The sequence below is a fragment of the Pongo abelii genome, chromosome 20 (assembly GCF_028885655.2).
Source record: "Pongo abelii isolate AG06213 chromosome 20, NHGRI_mPonAbe1-v2.0_pri, whole genome shotgun sequence".
Taxonomy (NCBI): domain Eukaryota; kingdom Metazoa; phylum Chordata; class Mammalia; order Primates; family Hominidae; genus Pongo; species Pongo abelii.
In genome coordinates this window covers 58,942,990-58,963,625 of record NC_072005.2, presented here as the reverse complement: position 1 = coordinate 58,963,625, position 20,636 = coordinate 58,942,990, and the positions used below count along the sequence as shown (strand labels likewise).

General features: G+C 43.9%; 3 protein-coding genes across 5 annotated transcripts in view; all 3 read left to right on the top strand.

Moving 5' to 3' along the window:
• Window positions 1-8,834, top strand: part of LOC100461456 (zinc finger protein 611) — a 31,137-nt gene extending 22,303 nt beyond the window's left edge. Inside the window, 2 exon segments of the mRNA XM_063720251.1 lie at window positions 3,800-6,105; window positions 6,107-8,834. Coding sequence (XP_063576321.1) covers window positions 3,800-6,105; window positions 6,107-6,382 — 2,582 coding nt within the window. The 3' untranslated portion in view covers window positions 6,383-8,834.
• ZNF600 (zinc finger protein 600) overlaps window positions 1-20,636 on the top strand; it is a 169,195-nt gene that overhangs the window by 77,109 nt on the left and 71,450 nt on the right. The gene's annotated exons all lie outside the window — the stretch shown is intronic.
• LOC100462078 (zinc finger protein 813) overlaps window positions 18,673-20,636 on the top strand; it is a 44,004-nt gene continuing 42,040 nt past the window's right edge. The window contains exon 1 of one of the 3 annotated variants that reach the window (XM_063720272.1): window positions 18,673-18,881. The gene's annotated coding sequence lies outside the window, so the exon portion shown is untranslated. The remainder of the gene's footprint in view (window positions 18,882-20,636) is intronic. The other 2 variants (XM_063720273.1, XM_054541151.2) reach the window with 2 other exon arrangements.

Below are 20,636 nucleotides of genomic sequence, written 5' to 3'. Positions count from 1 at the left end.
AGACTGGCCAGCCGCAGTGGCTTTCACCTCTCATTCCAGCACTTTGAAAAGCTGAGGTGGGTAGATGGCTTGAGGTCAGGAGTTTGAGACCAGTCGGGCAAACATAATGAAAACTTGAACCTACTAAATTAAAAAAAATTGGACGGGTGTGATGGCTCATGCCTATAATCCCAATGTTTTGGGAGGCCGAGACGGGTGGATCACTTGAGGTCAGAAGTTCGAGACCAGCCTGGCCAACATGGTGAAACCCCATCTCTAGTAAAAATACAAAAGTTAGCTGGGTGTGTTGGTATGAACCTGTAATCCCAGCTTCTTGTGAGGCTGAGACACGAGAATCACTTGAACCTTGGAGGTGGATGTTGCAGTGAGCCATGATTGCACCACTTACTCCAGCCTGGGTGACAGAGTTAGATTCTGTTTCCCAAAAAAAAAAAAAAAATTAGCCAGGCATGGTGGCATGTGTCTGTAGTCCCTGCTACTCAAGAGGCTGAGGCATGAGAATCTCTTTAGGTAGGAGAATCGTGCTACTACTCTCCAGCCTGGGTGATGAAGCATGACTCGGTCTCAAAAACAGACAAAAAAAGAAATAGCTGAAACTGGAAAGCTTAAGATGCAGAAATTTATTTCTCATGAATCTGGAAAGTGGGAAATCCAAGAACAAGATGTCAGCTAGATTGGATCCTGGTGAGAGCCTTCTTCATGGGTTAGCCCAGCCACCTTCCTGCCGTGTCCTCAAGTGGTGTAAAGAGGAGCAGGCAATCAGCTCTTTACTGTCTCTTTTTATAAAAGCACTAGTCTTTGCCGGGTGTGGTGGCTCATGCCTGCAATCCCAGCACTTTGGGAGGCTAAGATGGCCAAATCACATGAGGCTGGGAGTTTGAGACCAGCCTGACCAACATGGAGAAACCACGTCTCTATTAAAACTACAAAATTAGCCGGGAGTTGGTGGCACATGCCAGTAATCCCAGCTACTTGGGTGGCTGAGACAGGAGAATCACTTGAACCTGGGAGATAGTGGTTGTGGTGATCCTAGATCACACTATTGCACTCTAGCCTGGGCAAGAAGAGCAAAATTCCATCTCAAAAATAAATAAAGAGGCCAGGCATGGTGGTTTACACTTGTAATCCCAGCACTTTGGGAGGCCAAGGAGGGTGGATCACGAGGTCAAAAGATTCAGACCATCCTGGCCAACATGGTGAAACCCCTTCTCTACTAAAAATATAAAAATTATCTGGGCATAGTGGTGCATGCCTGTAGTCCTAGCTACTCTGAAGGCTGAGGCAGGAGAATCACTTGAATCCGGGACGCAAAGGTTGCACTGAGCCACAATTGCGCCACTGCACTCCAGCCTGGGTGACACAGTGAGACTCCCTCTCAAAAAATAAAAAATAAAAATAAAATGTAAAGAGAGAAAGAAAAAAAGAAAGAAAAAATACAATTGAAAGCCCTAGTCCTATTCATAATTAGTCAACATCCATGACCAAACTCTCTAAAAGACCCCATCTGCAAGAACATCCTATTGGAGAGTAAGAAATCTGCTAGTGGCTTTTAGCCAATATGAACATTCAGGCCAGGGAGCGTGCATCATATTTTTTGTTCTCATTGTGCAATTTGTTTTATACAATGTTTTCTCTGATCTCAGTTAATAAATTTTCCCAGTACACATTCTATATTTTAAATTTTATGCATAGTGAACTAGATAACTATGGGGAATGCATGTATATAAAATTGCTGTATTGCCTGGCTGTTACATAAGTGTAGTTGTGACATCATAATTACACTTTTCTACACTATTAGTCAATTCTTTCTTCCTTTGTTTATTTTTTTTTGAGATGGAGTCTTGCCCTGTCACACAGGCTGGAGTGCAATGGTGCGATCTTAGCTCACTGCAACCTCCAACTCCTGAGTTCAAATGATTCTTTTGCCTCAGCCTCCAAAGTAGCTGAGATTATAGGTGCCCTCCACCAGGCCCAGCTGATTTTTTTGTATTCTTCGTAGGATGGGGTTTCCTCATGTTGGCCAGGCTGTTCTTGAAGTCCTGACCTCATGATCCACATGCCTTGGCCTCCCAAAGTACTGGGATTACAGATGTGAGGCACTGTGCCCAGCCATTAGCCAATTCTTATTTCTTAAAATGCTGTGTATTTTCTTTATTTTATTTTATTTTTGAGACAGAGTCTCACTCTGTCACCCAGGCTGGAGTGCAGTGGCACGATCTGGGCTCACTGCAAGCTCCATCTTCCAGGTTCATGCCATTCTCCTGCCTCAGCCTCCAGAGTAGCTTGGACTACAGGTGCCCACCATCATGCCCATCTAATGTTTTTGTATTTTTTTAGTAGAGACAGGGTTTCACCGTGTTAGCCAGGATGGTCTCAATCTCCTGACCTCGTGATCCATCTGACTCAGCCTCCCAAAGTGGTGAGATTACAGGCTTGAGCCGCCGTGCCTGGCCTAATGCTGTGTATTTTCTTGACTCATACATCAGAAGGTAGTGATCTTAACATGTATTTCAGTTCTTATATTGTGTGCTGGTGGTTAAGTAGAAGTTGTGGCTTTTTTCTTAAGAGGGAGTTGTTTAGAATTCTGCAGGCTGTATAAATGTACTTATTTGCTTGCTGGTTTTATCTTGGGTTACAATATTTTATTTATTAATTTTTATAATTTTGCATATGGCTTTTTGGTATGTGGTATGCAATATAACTGACACACTCTACTCGTTAATGTCACAAAGTGCTACCAGGTGCAGTGGCTCACACCTGTAATCCCAGAACTTTGGGAGGCTGAGGTGGGTGGATTACTTGAGGTCAGGAGTTTGAGACCAGCCTGGCCAACATGGTGAAACCCCATCTTTACTAAAAACACAAAAATTAGCCAGGCGTAGTGGCACATGTCTGTAATCCCAGGTACTCAGGAGGCTGAGGCAGGAGAATCACTTCAACCCAGGAGGCAGAGGCTGCAGTGAGCTGAGATGGCACCATGGCACTCCAAGCTGGAGTGCAAGACTCCATCTCAAAAAAATAAAAATACAAAAAATTTTTGAAAAGTCACAAAGTGCCTGTTCTTATAGGTAATTTTATGACATTTATTCAGAAAAATATTCTATTAACTTTTTTTTTTTTTAGGTAGAGTCTCACTTTGTCACCCAGGCTGGAGTGCAGTGGTGTGATCTTGGCTCACTGCAACCTCTACCTCCCAAGTTTAAGTGATTCTTGTGCTTCAGCCTCCTGAATAGCTGTGACTACAGGCATGGGCCACCACACTTGGCTAATTTTTGTAATCTTTTCTTATCTTCTCAGTGCTATAATTGTTTGACAATACAGAATTTCCATTGCTTTTGGTTATCCTTACATGAGCTTGTTGTGGATTATTTACCAATATAGTATGTTGTGTGTGTTTTTTTTTTTTTTTTAGCATTTATTTGTATAGAGTAAATATGCCTTAAATATGAAGAGTATATATTTTTCTCTTCACTGATGTGACAGTGATATGCTTTTTGCAAATTGTGATACAGTTCAGGGTCACAAGTGGAAAAACACTCCTTACCTTAGGCTTACACATGTTTGTGCCCTTTCAGTGTTTTGTCATGACATAGGAAATAGGCTTTCATAGAATTGATTTGAAGGACATGTAATTGCCCTTTATTTATTAAAGAATCTTACTCCTTTCATTTCCCTAAACTTCGAAGATGATGTTTGGGAAGTTCAAAATAAGTATTGTTTTTTGTGTCATATTTATGCACTTCAGTAGGATTTACCATCTGTACTTAATTGGAAATCTATTGGTGTTTATGTTTTGTAGATATCTCTTCCAAATGCATGAAGAAGGAGGTCTTGTCAACAGGGCAAGGCAATACAGAAGTATTCCACACAGGGACATTGCAAAGACATGAAAGTCATCACGTTGGAGATTTTTGCTTCCAGGAAATTGAGAAAGAAATTCATGACATTGAGTTTCAGTGTCAAGAAGATGAAAGAAATGGCCTTGAAGCATTCATGACAAAAATAAAAATGTTGACTGGTAGTACAGACCGAGATGATCAGAGACATGCTGGAAACAAACCTATTAAAGATAAGCTTGGATCAAGCTTTTATTCACATCTACCTGAACTGCACATATTTCAGATCAAAGGTGAAATTGGTAATCAACTTGAGTCTACCAATGATGCTCCCTCAGTTTCAATGTCCCAAAGAATTTCTTGTAGGCCCCAAACCCAGATTTCTAATAACTATGGGAATAATTTCCTGAATTCTTCATTACTTACACACAAAGAAGAAGTACACATGAGAGAAAAATCTTTCCCATGTGATGAGAGTGGCAAAGCCATTAATTGTAGCTCACTCTTAAGGAAACGCCAGATAATCCATTTAGGAGACAAGCAATATAAATGTGATGTATGTGGTAAGCTCTTTAATTACAAGCAATACCTTGCATGCCATCGTAGATGTCACACTGGAGAGAAACCTTACAAGTGTAATGAGTGTGGCAAGACCTTCAGTCAGGAGTCATCCCTCACATGCCATCATAGACTTCATACTGGAGTAAAACCTTACAATTGTAATGAGTGTGGCAAGATCTTTGGTCAAAATTCAGCCCTTCTAATTAATAAGGCAATTCATACTGGAGAGATACCTTACAAGTGTAATGAATGTAACAAGGCTTTTAATCGACAATCACAAATTTCACATCATAGAATTCATACTGGAGAGAAACCTTACAAATGTGAAGAATGTGACAAAGTTTTTAGTCGGAAATCAACCCTTGAGACACATAAGAGAATTCATACTGGAGAGAAACCATACAAATGTCAGGTTTGTGACATAGCTTTCATGTGGTATTCACAGCTGGCTCGACATAGGAGAATTCACACTGGAGAGAAAACTTACAAGTGTAATGAGTGTGGCAAGACTTTCAGTCACAAGTCATCCCTTGTATGCCATCATAGACTTCATGGTGGAGAGAAATCGTACAAATGTAAGGTTTGTGACAAGGCTTTTGTGCGGAGTTCACAACTGGCAAAACATACTAGAATTCACTGTGGAGAAAAACCTTACAAGTGTAATGAATGTGGGAAGACCTTTGGTCAAAATTCAGATCTTTTAATTCATAAGTCAGTTCATACTGGGGAGCAACCTTACAAATGTGATGAATGTGAAAAGGTTTTCAGTCGTAAATCAACCCTTGAGACACATAAGATAAGTCATACTGGAGAGAAACCATACAAATGTAAGGTTTGTGACAAGGCTTTTGCTTGTCATTCGTATCTGGCAAAACATACTAGAATTCATAGTGGAGAGAAACCTTACAAGTGTAATGAGTGCAGCAAGACCTTCAGCCACAGGTCATACCTTGTATGCCATCGTAGAATTCATAGTGGTGAGAAACCTTACAAGTGTAATGAGTGCAGCAAGACCTTCAGTCGCAGGTCATCCCTTCACTGTCATCGTAGACTTCATAGTGGTGAGAAACCTTACAAGTGTAATGAGTGTGGCAATACCTTCCGTCACTGGCCATCCCTTATATACCATCGTAGACTTCATACTGGAGAGAAATCTTACAAATGTACGGTTTGTGACAAGGCTTTCGTGCGTAATTCACTCCTGTCAAGACATACCAGAATTCACACTGCAGAGAAACCTTACAAGTGTAATGAATGTGGGAAGGCTTTTAATCAACAATCACACCTGTCACGTCATCATAGAATTCATACTGGAGAGAAACCTTAGAAATGTAAAGCATGTGACAAAGTTTCCAGTTGGAAATCACACCTTAAAGACATAGGAGAATTTATACTGGAGAGAAAGCATACAAATGTAAGGTTTCTGACAAGACTTGGGAGTGATTCACACCTGGAACAACATACTGGAATTCACACTGGAGAGAAACCTTACAAGTGTAATGAGTGTGGCAAAGCCTTTAGTGAGCAGTCAACACTTATTCACCATCAGGCAGTCCATGGTGTAGGGAAACTTGACTAATGTAATGATTGTCACAAAGTCTTCAGTAATGCTACAACGATTACAAATCATTGGAGAATCCATAATGAAGAGAGATCTTACAAGTGTAATAAATGTGGCAAATTTTTGAGACATCATTTACACATTGCAAGGTCATCGGTGAACTCATACTGGAGAGAAATCTTACAAATGTCATGACTGTGGCAAGGTCTTCAGTCAAGCTTCATCCTATGCAAAACATAGGAGAATTCATACAGGAGAGAAACCTCACAAGTTTGATGACTCTGGCAAAGCCTTTGCTTCACATTCACACCTCATTAGACATCAGAGAATCCCTACTGGACAGAAATCTTACAAATGTCATCAGTGTGGCAAGGTCTTCAGTCCAAAATCACTCCATGCAGAACACTGGAAAATTCATTTTTGAGATAACTGTTCCCAATGCAATGAGTATGGCAAACCATCAAGCATTAATTGACATTAGAGTCAATTCAGCATTGACTTGAGTGTGTGTTGACTTAACGTTGAGTTCAAGCCTTAATTGACATTCAAGTGTTTATGTTAAGAGGATTGGGCCAGGTGTGGTGGCTCATGCCTGCAATCCCAGCACGTTGGGAGGCCAAGGCACATAGGTCACTTGAGGTCAGGAGTTTGAAACCACCATGGCCAACAGATATGAACCACTTTTCTCAGCCTGTTTTTTGTTTCTTATTTTCTGTTATTATTTTTTTGAGCCAGTACTTTTTAAAGAGATAGTACTTTTTTGAGTTAGTACTTTTTAAAAGGGATAAATCGTAGTAATTTTTAAAAGGGATATGAGGCCAGGCACGGGGGCTCATGCCTGTAATCCCAGCACTTTGGGAGGCCGAGGCAGGCAGATCAAGGGGTCAGAAGATCGAGACTCTCCTGGCTAACACGGTGAATCCCCGTCTCTACTAAAAATATAAAAAATTATCTAGGCGTGGTGGTGGGCGCCTGTAGTCCCAGCTACTCCAGATGCTGAGGCAGGAGAATGGCATGAACCTGGGAGGTGGAGCTTGCAGAGAGTCAAGATCGCACCACTGCACTCCAGCCTGGGAGACAGAGTGAGGATCTGTCTCAAAAAAAAAAAAAGATATCAAAGCCACCGTACGTTGTGGCTCATCCCTGCAATCAGAGTACCTTGGTAGACCTATGTGAACTGGTCACCTCAGGTCACAACTTCAAAAGCACTCTGACCAACATGGTGAAACCCCATCTCTACTAAAAATACAAAAATTAGCTGGGGGTGTTTGTGTGCACCTTTAGTTCCAGCTTCTTGAGAGGCTGAGGCATGAGAATTGCTTAAACCTGGCAGGTAGAGGTTGCAGTGAACCAAAATTGTGCCACTCTACTGCAGCCTGGGTGGCAGAGTGAGTCTCCATCTCAAACAAACAAAAAATAACAAAAAAAGACACCAAAAATGATTTTCTTCTAGTATAATAGACTTCCTTTTCTTTTTTTCTGGTTCCTCTTCATTTCTCTCTTTATTTTTATTTATTTATTTATTTATTTTTTGCAGTTTGAGTTTGAGATAAATCTTATCTCAACTCAAAAATCTTGAGATAAATCTTAGTTATAAAATTTTTATTTCTTAATACATAATGACTTCTGAAAGATGCCTTTACAGCATCCTATAATCAGCTCACATCATTCATTTCTGTACTTGTATATTTTCCAGTTATTTTCCTGTTTACCCCAGAATTCATTAGATTTTTTTAAAAAACAATTTCAAAATAGTTGCTGTTTTAAATTGGTTGCATCCAGTTCATATCAAGGTCTACATGCTTTCTAGTCTTTGTTATTTATTGAAAACCTTTGGTACCTAAACTTAAGTTTGATTGTTTCAGTGTGTACTTGGTAAAGATGTCAGTGGCCTTTTAATTAAACATCAAAATGTACTTTAAGCAGTTATTCTTTCAGTTTTCTTTCCTTATGTCATTTGTTAAAATCTTGAGCTGGGAGCTGTTTATTGCATGTTTCCTTCAAGGCCCTCTGGTTCATTCTGGAAAAATGTTGAAACATGGACTGGATTGGCATAGAACGCTCCTCCAAAAGCACCCATGTATTCTTTTCTTTTCTTTTTTTTCAAATGGGAGTCTTGCTCTGTTGCCTTGGATGGAGTGCAGTGGTGCGATCTCAGCTCACTGCAACCTCTGCCTCCCTGGATCAAGTGATTCTCCTGCCTCAGTCTCCTGAGTAGCTGGAACTACAGGCACCCACCAGCATGCCTAGCTAATTTTTGTATTTTTAGTAGAGACGGGGTTTCACCACGTTTGTCAGGCTGGTCTCAAATCCTGACCTCGTGATCCGCCTGAATTGGCCTCCCAATGTAATGAGATTACAGGTGTGAGCCACCGCTCCCAGCCTCGGTATTTTTATTTTTTTGTTTTTGGTTTTTTTTTTTGAGATGGAGTTTCACTCTTGTTGCTCAGGTTGAACTGCAATGCTGTGATCTTGTGTCACTACAATGTCTGCCTCCCGGGTTCAAGTGATTCTCCTGCCTCAACCTACCGAGTAGTTGGGATTACAGGTGCCCTCCACCACTCCTGGCTAAGTTTTTGCATTGTCAGTGGAGACAGGGTTTCACCATGTTGACCAGGCTGGTCTTGAACCCCTGACTTCAGGTGATCGGCCCACCTCGACCTCCCATAGTTCTAGGATTACAGGTGTGAGCCACCGTGCCTGACCATTCATGTATTCTTGATTGAAACAATTTGCTTATGTCTTAGTTCTACACCTGACCTTCTTTCACTGTTTCCAAGGTCAATAGCTGTGTGTTCACAATTCGGCATTTTATAAATGTTACTGTGATTTTCTCGTAAGGAAAAATAAACTGTCAGGAATGAATGGCCTCAGAACCTTGCAAAAGAAGTTTCTTTTTTTCTTTTTCTTTTTTTTTTTTGAGACGGAGTTTCGCTCTTGTCCCCCAGGCTCGAGTGCAGTGGCATGATCTTGGCTCACTGCAACCTCTGTCTCCCGGGTTCAAGTGATTCTCCGGCCTCAGCCTCCCAAGTACCTGGGATTACAGGCATGCACTACCATGTCCAGCTAATTTTGTATTTTTAGTAGAAATGGGGTTTCTCCATGTTGGTCAGGCTGGCCTCAAACTCCTGACCTCAGGTGATCCACCCGCCTCGGCCTCCCAAAGTGCTGGGATTACAGGCTTGAGCCACCGTGCCCGGCAAAAGAAGTTTCTTTAGCTCAGGTTTGTGAAAGAGCCTTCTCTAATTTTCCAGGATGGGGGTGATAAGATCAACCCTTCCCATTAGCCCTTCCAGGCCCCCGTGTAATAATTCAGGCAAACCTCACTCATCTCAGACCTTCTCAGGGCAACTCGGTGAAAATTTCTTCCAATCTGAGCCCCAGTGAGCCTCCTTGCAACTTGGCGATGAGGGGCTACACCAGAAAAGCTCAACCTGAGTGACTTTGACCCCTGAAATGATTGGCAAAATGGAGTGAATTTCTCGGTGTGGTTTTTTTTTTTTTTTTTTTTTTGAGAAGAATAGTACCCAGTTGTAATTAGAATTTTCAATGGGATGCAGTGCCCTAAAAATGAAAAACAAAAGCAGAAGAATGGAAGAAACAGAGGTGTAGACTCAGAGACCATCTTCAGGGCCTTTCTTTGTATGAGGATATCACAGCAAAATCTAAAGCAGGTCATGTCAGTCCCTGGCAGGGAACCCTCCACCAGCTTCCCGTGTTCCCCAGGACAAAAGCCCCACTCCTCACTGTGGTTCCACAGCCCTGTGTTCAGGGCCCCTGCCAGTGTCCAGCCTCCTCCTGGGAGCTTGCCCTCATCCCATGACTCCCTCTGCCCCAGTCATATTTGCTTTTCTCTTTTCCCAAACATCAAAACGATTCCTGTCTCAGGTGGTCGTCCCTGGTTTTACCCTATGTACCCTGTCCCTTTCTCCTCCTTCAGGTCTAGGTTCAGAGCTGTCGGCCATGCCCTCCCACCCCCATCTGTAGTTCCCTTGTCCATCAGTCTGTATCACGTTACTCAGGGTTCATTTTCTCTGCATCAATCACATCAGAAATGCGCTTTTTTTTTTTTTTTGAGACAGAGTCACTCTGTTGTTCAACCTATGAGTGCAGCCTCTTGATCTTGGCTCACTGCAACCTCTGTCTGCTGGGTTCAAGCAATTCTTGTGCCTTGGCCTTCCAAGTAGCTGAGATTACAGGTGTCTGCCACCACACCCAGCTAATTTTTGTATTTTAACTTCCATTTTATATTATTTTTGAGTCTGTCTGTCACCAAGACTGGAGTGTAGTGGCGCGATCTCGGTTCACTGCGACCTCCACCTCCCAGGTTCAAGCGATTCTCCTATCTCAGTCTCCCGAATAGCAGAGATTACATATGCTTACCAAGCCCAGCTACTTTTTGTGTATTTAGTAGAGACAGTGTTTCACCATCTTGGCCAGGCTGGTCTCGATCTCCTGACCTCAATTAATCAGCACACCTCGGCCTTCCAGAGTGCTAGTATTACAGGCATGACCCACCATGCCCAGCCCATTTTTGTATTTTTAGTAGATACAGGGTTTCACCATGTTGGCCAGGCTGGTCTCAAACTCCTGAGGTCAAGTGATCCTCCCACCTATGCCTCCTAAGTAGCTATGACCACAGACACACAGACCTGCACCACCATACCTGGCTAAGTTTTTGTATTTTTGGTAGAGATGGGGTTTCACCATGTTGCCCAGGCTGGTCTCAAACTCCTGAGCTCAAGCGATCTACCCACCACAGCCTCCTAGAGTGCTGGGATGACAGGCATGAGCCACCCAACCCAGCCTCTGCATGGGATTTCATCAGGGCTGGGTCTGTGCCCTGAAGGGGAGCTCATTCCAGCCCAGCTCCCCACTGCTGCAGCATGTGTGGACTCCTCCAGAAGGGGAGCGGGAGTTTTCCTGTAAGGAGTTTATAGTCTCTGGTGTGGACAGCAGCAGGGGGGACCGTATTTCCTCAGGTTGAGGTCTTTAGTTAGGCCTCTGAGCCCAAGTTAAGCGATCATATCCCATGTGACCTGCACGTATACATCCAGATAGCCTGAAGCAACTGTGAAAATATCCTTAACTGATGACATTTCAATATCGTGATTTGTTTCTGCCCTATCCTGACTGATCAATGTGCTTTGCAATCTCTGCCACCCTTAAGAAGGCTCTTTGTAATTCTCCCCACCCTTGAGAATGGACTTTGTGAGATCCACCCCCTGCCCGCAAAACATTGCTCCTAACTCCACTGCCTATCCCAAAACCTATAAGAACTAATGATAATCCCACCATCTTTTCTGACTTTCTTTTCAGACTCAGCCCAGCTGCACCCAGGTGAAATAAACAGCCCCGTTGCTCACACAAAGCGTGTTTGGTGGCCTCTTCCCATGGACACGCTTGATACTTCGCATGTGTGGTTGTGCTCCAGGGAGGGGGTGTGCTGATTCTGAGCAATAAACAACATATTTCTAACATTCAGGATTGACTTCTAAACACTCTTGGTACATGAGGAAGAAACCTAGAAGAGGAAGAGGAAAGCAAAGGGGTCAGGGATGGCTCTTCCTCAGGTGAGATGATATTCTTGGTGGATTGTTCTGTCTCCTTCCTTTCAGCAATGCTGGGCCTTGGAGTTGGGAATCTTCTCTGAGTCTGAAGCTTCCTGCCTGACACGTTTACTCACACTCACCCATGCCTTCCCTCAGTCCCTCTCATCTCACTTAGATTCTATCTCTTGTGACCAAGTGACATGAACTTGGGAAGAGGCTGCACTGGGCATGGTCCTGGGAAGGGGTCACACCCAGACATGGATGGAGATGGGGTGTGGGTCCCGTGGTGTCAGTGCTGTTGGGCAGCAGGGATTGTTCAGGGGCCACATGTGGATGCACTGTCAGCTCCCTGTGGACCAGGATTAGAGCAGCTGCCAATGGAAGTCACGTATTAATGTGCACAAAGTACGTGGTAAATTCTAGAAAAGGAAACCAATAAGGGAAAATCTTTTCTCCCTGATTTCATACTATGTTTTTAGGTAATTGAGTGAATTACTGTGTTTCTGACTCCAAAAATCTTACTAATAAGAATGGAAAGTTCATACACAGACATGAATGACATAAGGTGTTTTATTCCATCATCACTTTAAGAATAGGAAATCAACCTAAATAATAGCAGGAGATTCATTAAACCATTCTTAGCACATTAAGCTCATGGAGACTGTGGTGTTATTGTGGAGAGGCTTGTGAAACAGATGTTTTCGGTAAAAATGGTTACAATTTATTTTTTGAGATGGAGTCAGCCTCTGCCACCCAAGCTGGAGTGCAGTGACATGATCTCAGCTTACTGCAACCTCTGCCTCCTGGGTTCAAGTGATTCTCCTGCCTCAGCCTCCCGAGTAGCTGGGGTTATAGGCATGTGCCACCATGCCCGGCTAATTTTTTTGTATTTTTAGTAGAGATGGCGTTTCACCATGTTGGCCAGGGTGGCCTCAAAGTTCTGACCTCAGGTTATCCACCCACCTCAGCCTCCCAGAGTGCAGGGATTACAGTCATGAGCCACCGTGCTCAGCTCCACCAATGTGTATTAAATATATATTTTGATATTTAAACATCACATGATGGATATATTTGTTTTCTAGTAAAACTCCGAGCAAAGCTGCAGCTTAGACCCTTTGCCACAAAGCATCTCCTTTCCCTGTCACGTCCTCCACCCTCTTTCCAAACCCACTGGGGAGCTGCTACTGTCAGTTCTGTGCCAAGTGTCAGAGCAAGTCTTGCACACCTGTATTTCTGCATCATTATGAGACTTTAAAAATAATTCCATAGTAAATTAAAAAAAAAATGTTTTATAGTTATGCTTTTACTTTAGGATTGGGGCTACATGTGATGGTTTCTTACGTAGGCAAACTCATGTCATTGGAGATCGTTGTACAGATTATTTTATCACACCGGTATCAAGCCCAGTACCCAATAGTTTTTTTTCTTTTCTTTTTTTTGACACTGAGTTTTGCTCTTGTTTTTTGAGTCTGGAGTATGATGGCATGATCTCAGCTCACTGCAACCTCTGCCTCCCAGGTTCAAGCAACTCTCCTGCCTCAGTCTCCAGAGTAGCTGGGGTTACAAGCACATGCCACCACACCTGGCTAATTTTTGTATTTTTAGTAGAGACAGAGTTTCACCATGTTGGCCGGGCTGATCTTGAACTCCTGACCTCAGGTGATCCAGCCCCCTTGACCTAGCAAAGTGCAGGGATTACAGGTGTGAGCCACTGTGCCCAGCCCCATTAGCTATTTTTTCTGCTCCTCTCCTTCCTGCCACTCTCCACCCTCAGGTAGACCCCAGTGTCTATTGTTTTCTTCTTTGTGTTTTAGTAAATATTTTACTTTGATATTTGATCCTGCTAGTTGTGAAAATTTACATGTTGTTATGTTAGTAAACATCGCTAGCTTGCTCTTTGACATCTGCATTGGAAATTGGCTGAATGACAATATGTGGGTCCTTTGCAATTTTTCTCTGTATAAAGGGTGCCATAGTGGCTGCCTCTGAGCATGCCTGCATTCCTACAGATATCTAAAGATTCCTCCATGTCAGGCAGTTGAAAGAGTGATGCTTCCTCTAGGAGGGGGCATTTCCTGTTTTCTTAGATCTGACAAGATTCCTCCCTGCCCCCAGCTATCAAAGTATCCTTTTCAAGCAAGATGAGATTCCTCTTCAGTTAAACAAAACTTGCTACTTTTTATATTTTAAAAACCTTTATATATATACACACACACACACATACATATACGTACATATTTACACACATATATGTATATATTTTGAAAATCTGCTGGGAGTGGTGACTCATGCCTGTAATCCTAGCACTTTGGGAGGCTGAGGTGGGTGGATCACCTGAGGTCAGGAGTTCAAGACAAGCCTGGCCAACATGGTGAAACCCCATCTTTACCAAAAATACAAAAGTTAGCCAGGCATGGTGGCGGGCACCGGTAATCCCAGCTACTCTGTGGCTGAGGCAGGAGAACTGCTTGAACCCAGGAGGCAGAGGTTGCAGTGAGCCAAGATTGCATTACTGCACTGCAGCCTGGGCAACAGAACGAGACCCTGTCTTAAGAAAAAAAAAAAATAGAAAAGAAAGAAAGAAAAGAAGATCTGGGGAAAATGACAACTTTTTAAAATTAGCATGTAGTTTCTTGTGAGTCTCTGTTTTATTATTTTGCAGACCTATATAAACAAAATGGATTTTCATACTTTGAGTTATTCTGTTTTCATATGTTTGATTTTATTTTGAGAGAAGGTCTCTCTCTGTCGCTTAGGCTGGAGCGCAGTGGTGTGATCTTAGCTCACTGTGACCTCCTTCAGGCTCAAGCCATCCTCCAACCTCAGTGTCCCAAGTAGCTCGGACCACAGGTGCGTTCCACCATGGCCAGTTAATTTTTTTTTTTTTTAGATGGAGTGTCACTCTGTAGCCAGGCTGGAGTAATGTGGCATGATCTTGGCTCACTGCAAACTCTGCCTCCTGGGTTCAAGTGATTCTCCTACCTCAGGCTCCCAAGTATGTGGGACTACACCTACACCCGAGTACCACCATGCCCGGATAATTTTTTGGTATTTTCAGTGGAGACGGAATTTCACCTTGTTAGTCAGGATGGTCTGGATTTCATAACCTCATGATCCATCCACCTCGGCATTTTAAAGTGCTGGGATTACAGGTGTGAGCCACCTCTTCTGGCCTTTTTTTTTTTTTTTTTTTGAGACAAAGTCTCTGTTGCCCAGGCTGGAGTTCAGTGTCCTGATCTCTGATCACTGCAACCTCTGCCTCCCAGGCAATTCTCCTGTTTTAGCCTCTCAAGTAGTTGGGATTATAGTCCAGTGTTACCACCCCAAATAATTTTTTTGTATTTTTAGTAGAGATGGGGTTTCACCATTTTGGCCCAGCTGGTCTTGAACTCCTGCCCTCAGGTTGTAGCAGGATGAGCCACAGACAAAACTTCTCAAACACTGAGTTGTAGAAGGAAGGGCTTTATTCAGCTGGGAGCATTGGCAAGCTACTGTCTTAAAATCCGAGCTCTCTGAGTGAACAATTTCTGTCCCTTTTAAGGGCTCACAACAGTAAAGATTTCACATGAAAGGGTAGTGATTGATTTGAGCAAGCAGGGGGTATGTGACAGGGGCTGCATGCACTGGTGGTCATAGTGAAACAGAAAAGAACAGGAGGTTTCACAATGTCCTTCCATACAATGTCTGGGATCTATAGATAACATCAGTTGCCAGGTCACGAGTGGAATTTTAATTACTAGGTTTAGGCCAGGCAGGCTGAGGCCTGGTTTCAGGTCTGGTTTTAGGTCTGGTGCCTGGCAGCGGGATGCCTGCCTTTGGTTTTATTTCCTTGTTTTTTTCTTAAAACAGGTACTGAGTATAAAACAATATAAGAGGGTCTCTCTCTTCCCTCATTTCCCCTCTTTGAGACTCTCACTTTTTATTAGTGGGAATTCTCACTCTTATTTTTGCTACTTATTTCTTTTTGTGCAATAGATTGATAGTGATTCATATAGTACACTTGTGCTGAAGCATTTTGGTTAACTAAAGTAGCGATGAAGCTTTTTATCATTTGAAGAAGTATAGGTAGCAAACAAGGCAGCAGTAAGCAGGTTTCTATTACTATTATAACTCCTATTATAAGAGTTTTAAATCCTCCTAGTGCTGCGAACTACTTTCTGAACATGGCATCAGAGTTGAATCCATGCTACACTTGTACGGGCACATGTGTCAGTTTTGTCTTTTTTTTTTTTTTTTTTTTTTTTTGAGACGGAGTCTCGCTCTGTTGCCCAGGCTGGAGTGCAGTGGCATGATCCCAGCTCAATGCAAGCTCCACCTCCCAGGTTCATGCCATTCTCCTGCTTCAGCCTCCCGAGTAGCTGAGACTACAGATGCCCACCACCATGCCTGGCTAATTTTTTTTTTTTTTTTTTTTTTGTAGTGGGATTACAGGCATGATCCACCAGGCCTGGCCTATTTTATTATTATTATTATTTTTTTTTGAGACAGTCCTGCTTTGTCGCCCAGGCTGGACGGCAGTGGGGTGATCTCGGCTCACTGCAACTTCTGCCTCCCATGTTCAAGTGCTTCTCCGGTATCAGCCTCTAGAGTAGCTGGGACTACAGGAGCCCACCACCACACCCTGTTAATCTTTGTATTTTTAGTAGAGACAAGGTTTCACCACATTGGCCAGGTTGGTCTCCAAACTCCTGACCTCAAGTGATCCACCCACCTTGGCCTCCCAAAGTCCTGGTGTGAGCCACCTCACCCATCCCCCCTTCACTAATTTTTAATTTACATAATGAATTCTGATTTTGAACCCATGTATTGAGTTTTTCCATTTAGTTACTCTATTTTTAGCCCAAGAGTTTCTGTGTAGTTCTTCATAATTTCCGTATGTTGGTTGACCTTTGAATTTTCTTCTTGCGTTGCTTTTATAGTTTCTTGAAGCTGTCTCTTATTTCAATGCATTTCCAACTTTTTGGTGGATGCAGGTAACGGGGTCTCACTGTGTCCCCCAGGCTGGAGGGCAGTGGTGTGATCTTGGGTCACTTCAACCTCTGCTCTCCAGGGTCAAGTGATCCTCCCACCTTAGCCTGGTGAGTAACTGTGGATGTGTCCTCTCTAGGTTTTTGCTTATAATCTCTGAATTGAAGTTAATTTAAGTGTGTGTGGATGTGATCTGAAGTGTGCAGGAGAGATTAATAGAGAAGCTCAACATGGTGAAACCCAGTCTCTACTAAAAATAGAAAACAATTAGCCAGGCATGGTCGCACTGGCCTGTAGTCACAGCTACCTAGCTGACTGGGGCAGGAGAACTGCTTGAACCCAGGAGGTGGAGGTTGCAGTGAGCCGAGATAGCGCCAGTACACTCCAGCCTGGGTGACAGAGCTAGATGCTGTCTGAAAAAACAACAGCAACAACAAACAAACAACTAAAAAAGAAAAAGGTTATTCTGTAAATAATTAGGAAGACTAAGCAACCCCAGAGTTAAGACCTTTCAGCATCATTGTCCCTTCTTATGGTGTGATAAAGTAACCTTCCTTGAAGTGTATCAATCCATCACCAGTCAAGTTGCTGCACCCTATGCACTGGTCTTGAATGGAAAATGTAGTGATTCTGCTAAAGCTTCTCTGTCTTTTCCTATGTGTGTGAAACCTTAACGTCTCCACCTGAGAACACTGATCCCATTCATTTGAAGTTGATGTTTCCAGGTGGCTATTTCCAAGCTTTGTGTTCAAACAAACTCTGCACTTAATCATATATTCTAAATTTTATTATTTACCTCTGACATCAGTGTCTGTCGTATTGTAGGAGCCTCACCGGAGAGGGCACCTGTCGCCATGTTGTAAAACTCACACTTGTCAAAAAGACATGGGTTAGGGTTTTTCCCCCTCCCTCGGGATGAAGCTAATTAGCTGACACAGATGGTCACCTCCATTACCAAGTAAAGCCAGGATGAAGTACGTGTGACCCAAGGGGTTGTCAAATCCTCTTCCCTGAGGACTGATTAGTGTTTATCTTGAAAACATGTACTTAATGGGTTGTATAGAACAGCGACATTTCTTTCTCTCTTTCAGCCTCATAGCTGTTTGCCTCTATTTCCTATCACATTTGAGTCTAAGGTTCTTTATTAATAAAATGGTTTTTATTTATTTCTCTGTTGTCGTGGAGATAATTACCCATTTGGGGGAAGATTTTTTTTTTGTTTTCAATTATATTTTCTCAACGTTTAAATAGTAGAGTATTCCTTAGGCCATGCAAGGTAGCCCACGCCCATAATCCCAGCACTTTGGGAGGCCGAGGCAGGTAGATTACTTGAAGTTCGGAGTTTGAGACCAGCCTGGCCAACATGGTGAAAGCCTGTCTCTATCAAAAATACAAAAATTAGCCGGGCACGGTCCCGCGTGCCTCTAATACCAGTAATACTGTAATACTCCAGAGGCTGAGGCAGGAGAATCACTTCATCCTGGGAGGCAGAGGTTGCAGTGAGCAGAGATCAGGACCCTTCACGCCAGCCTGGGCAACAGAGGGAGACTCCCTCTCAAAGAAAAACGTGAAAAAAAAGTAATAGATTTCTTCCACAAATGTGCTGGGACAACTAACTGGATATCCACAAGGAATAGAATAATGTTGGATCCCTATGTCACACCATCAAAAATTTTATTTAAAAAAGTTTAAAAAGCAAGAGAGAGAGATGGAGAGAGAGGTAGACAAGGAAGGTGGCCTTGAGGGAGGGGGTGTTATTTTGTTGCCCAGGCTGGCCTGGACCCCAGGGCTCAGCGATCCTCCTGCCCCTACTTCCTGAGTAGCTGGGACCTCAGGCTCCTGCCTTCGCGCCTGCACCCCTGCTGTGTTTAAGCAGCAGGTGGTGACCTCACTCCTCCCAGGCCTGAGCACTCTGTCCCGCACCCCAGGCAGTGGCTTTAGGGAAGTCTCTGAAGCTGAGCACAGGGAGGACCCTCCCTCCCGTGTGTGTGTGAATGGAGAATAGAAAGGGAGAGGATTTCTGTTCTGTTCTGTGGGCCGTCAGCATGAAATCGTATGTTTCGCCCAGGCAGGGCTTTGCATTTCACATTCTAGTTTGCATCCCCGTTCCAGAAAATTCCAGGGCTTTTGAATCATGCCTCATACCTCCTGGCCACTCTCGCCTCCCAAACCCGAAAAACAGAGGTGCTGGGAGCCAGGATGTGAGACACACATGTCCCGACACGGCCCCGCCCTCTGCCGGTTCTAAACGGCAAAGTCTCTCTGCTTCGCACCCGGCCGCTACCCAGCCCAGGCCCCGCCCACCACTTCGCGGGGCCCGCCGAGGCCTGGCTTCAGTCCTGCGCGCGCAGATTCTCGCAAATCTGGAAGCGGATCGCGTGGAGTGACGGTCACACCGCGGCGGTGAGTTTCGCTATTTTATATTAAGTCTGCACTTCCCAGGTCCTCAGCGTTTCTGTCCCTGGGACCTAGGGTCCCCACAGATCTGGAAATTCTCTCCCATCTTCACCCAGAGCAAATAGAGACATCCCTGTGAGAGTCCGGAAGTCGCTTCCTTTTGGGTCTAAAGTCTCCCTGAGGTTGGTCCCATCCCCAGTCTTTCTGTTATAGGGCAATGTATACACTTCCTATCACGTAGTTTTTTGTTTTTTTCTTTTCTCAAAATCATTTTCAGACTCCCCCCGCCCCGCGGTTTTTAACGTCCTCACCCGCAAAGTGGATTCCCGCCCTGGGCACCTCCCAGCCTTGCCGTTGTCGGCCCCTAAAGCGCAGCGCCGCGGGCCCTGTCCCGGGGAGGCCGTGTCCTCTGCCGTGTCCTGGGATCCTGCAGACCCCACCCTTGTCCTCAGGCGCCGTCGCCCCCGACCTCCCTCTTCGTGCCAGGCCCTGCTGCTCCCCAGGTCTCTCCTCCGCAGTCACCGCTTCTCCTGAGGCTGCGTTGGGGAGGTGCCCAGGGCCTGTCCTGTGACACGGGGTGTTCTTGCCTGCCCAGTTCCAGCCCCTGGAAAATGCGTTCCTCCAGGATGCAGGTGTCTTACTTCAAACCCTCCTGTGATTGTATGGGCCAAAGGGATCAGGAGACGGACAGCAGTAGAAAACCTGAGACAGAGAAAAGAAGAATGAGAAAGGCCCATAACAGATGGCAAAGTAGACGATGGGTGACAGATTTGCCAAGAGACAGCAAAAGTGAAAACAAAACGATAAGAAAGCAGGAGGAGAAAAGCAACTGGGAAAATGTAGAGAAAAGCTAGATGTACAGAGAGATAAAGGACAGCAAGGTAGGGAGAGGGGCGGCAAAGAGGGAGGCTCATCAGAGTGAGGGAGAGGAGGAGGGATTTGGAGCCAGGGCAGACAGAGCAGAGTGATGCTCGTGGCAAAGAGAACAGAGGGAGAACCACAGCAGGGAGGACACCTGGGGATCTGGGGTGCTAGAGAGTGGCGATAAAGGTATAATAGGGAAGAGAGAATGTAACAGGGAGAGCAGAGGAGGCACTGAGATGTGAGAAGAGGTGGAAATATTTGTGTTCGGGTAAACTGAAGAATGGAGAGACCAATATGAGAGAAACAGAATTGTTTATTTTAGGTACGCGCTGGCTCAGTGGATTCATATCCAAAAAGCTGAGCATTGAACAAAGACAGAGCGGGGTTTTTATAAGTGGCCTTACAAAAGCAAAACAAAAGCAGTTAATTATACAGTGACAGGTCGTGTAATCTATAGCATAACATATCTTGTGACCTTGCATAGCCAGTGGCCTTATAGCTGCATCAAAGGAAAAACAAGACCTGAATAAATACAGACATTTGTAAAACATAATAATGCTTCAGAAGCCTGGAAAAAGAGTAACAGTAAAATAATCTTTCTCTCTTTTTTTTTTTTTCCTTCAACCTTGCTCTGGAAGGTGGGGGTGTCTGGAGCCCATTCATTTAGACTTGGCTATTCGGACGTTATCCTGTAACCGTCCTTGATGTGAGCTTGATAGGCAGAGGAAAATTTGTTCTTTTCTTTTTATTTTTAACCCTTGCCTTGCCACATTATGGGCCTTAGCTTTTACTTTTCTTGGAGTGAATAAATGCAGTACTTATTATTTTTAAATTTCTGTCTCATATAGAGATAGAGGATGATCAAAAGATTGGGGAGAAGAGCAGCAAGACGTTAAT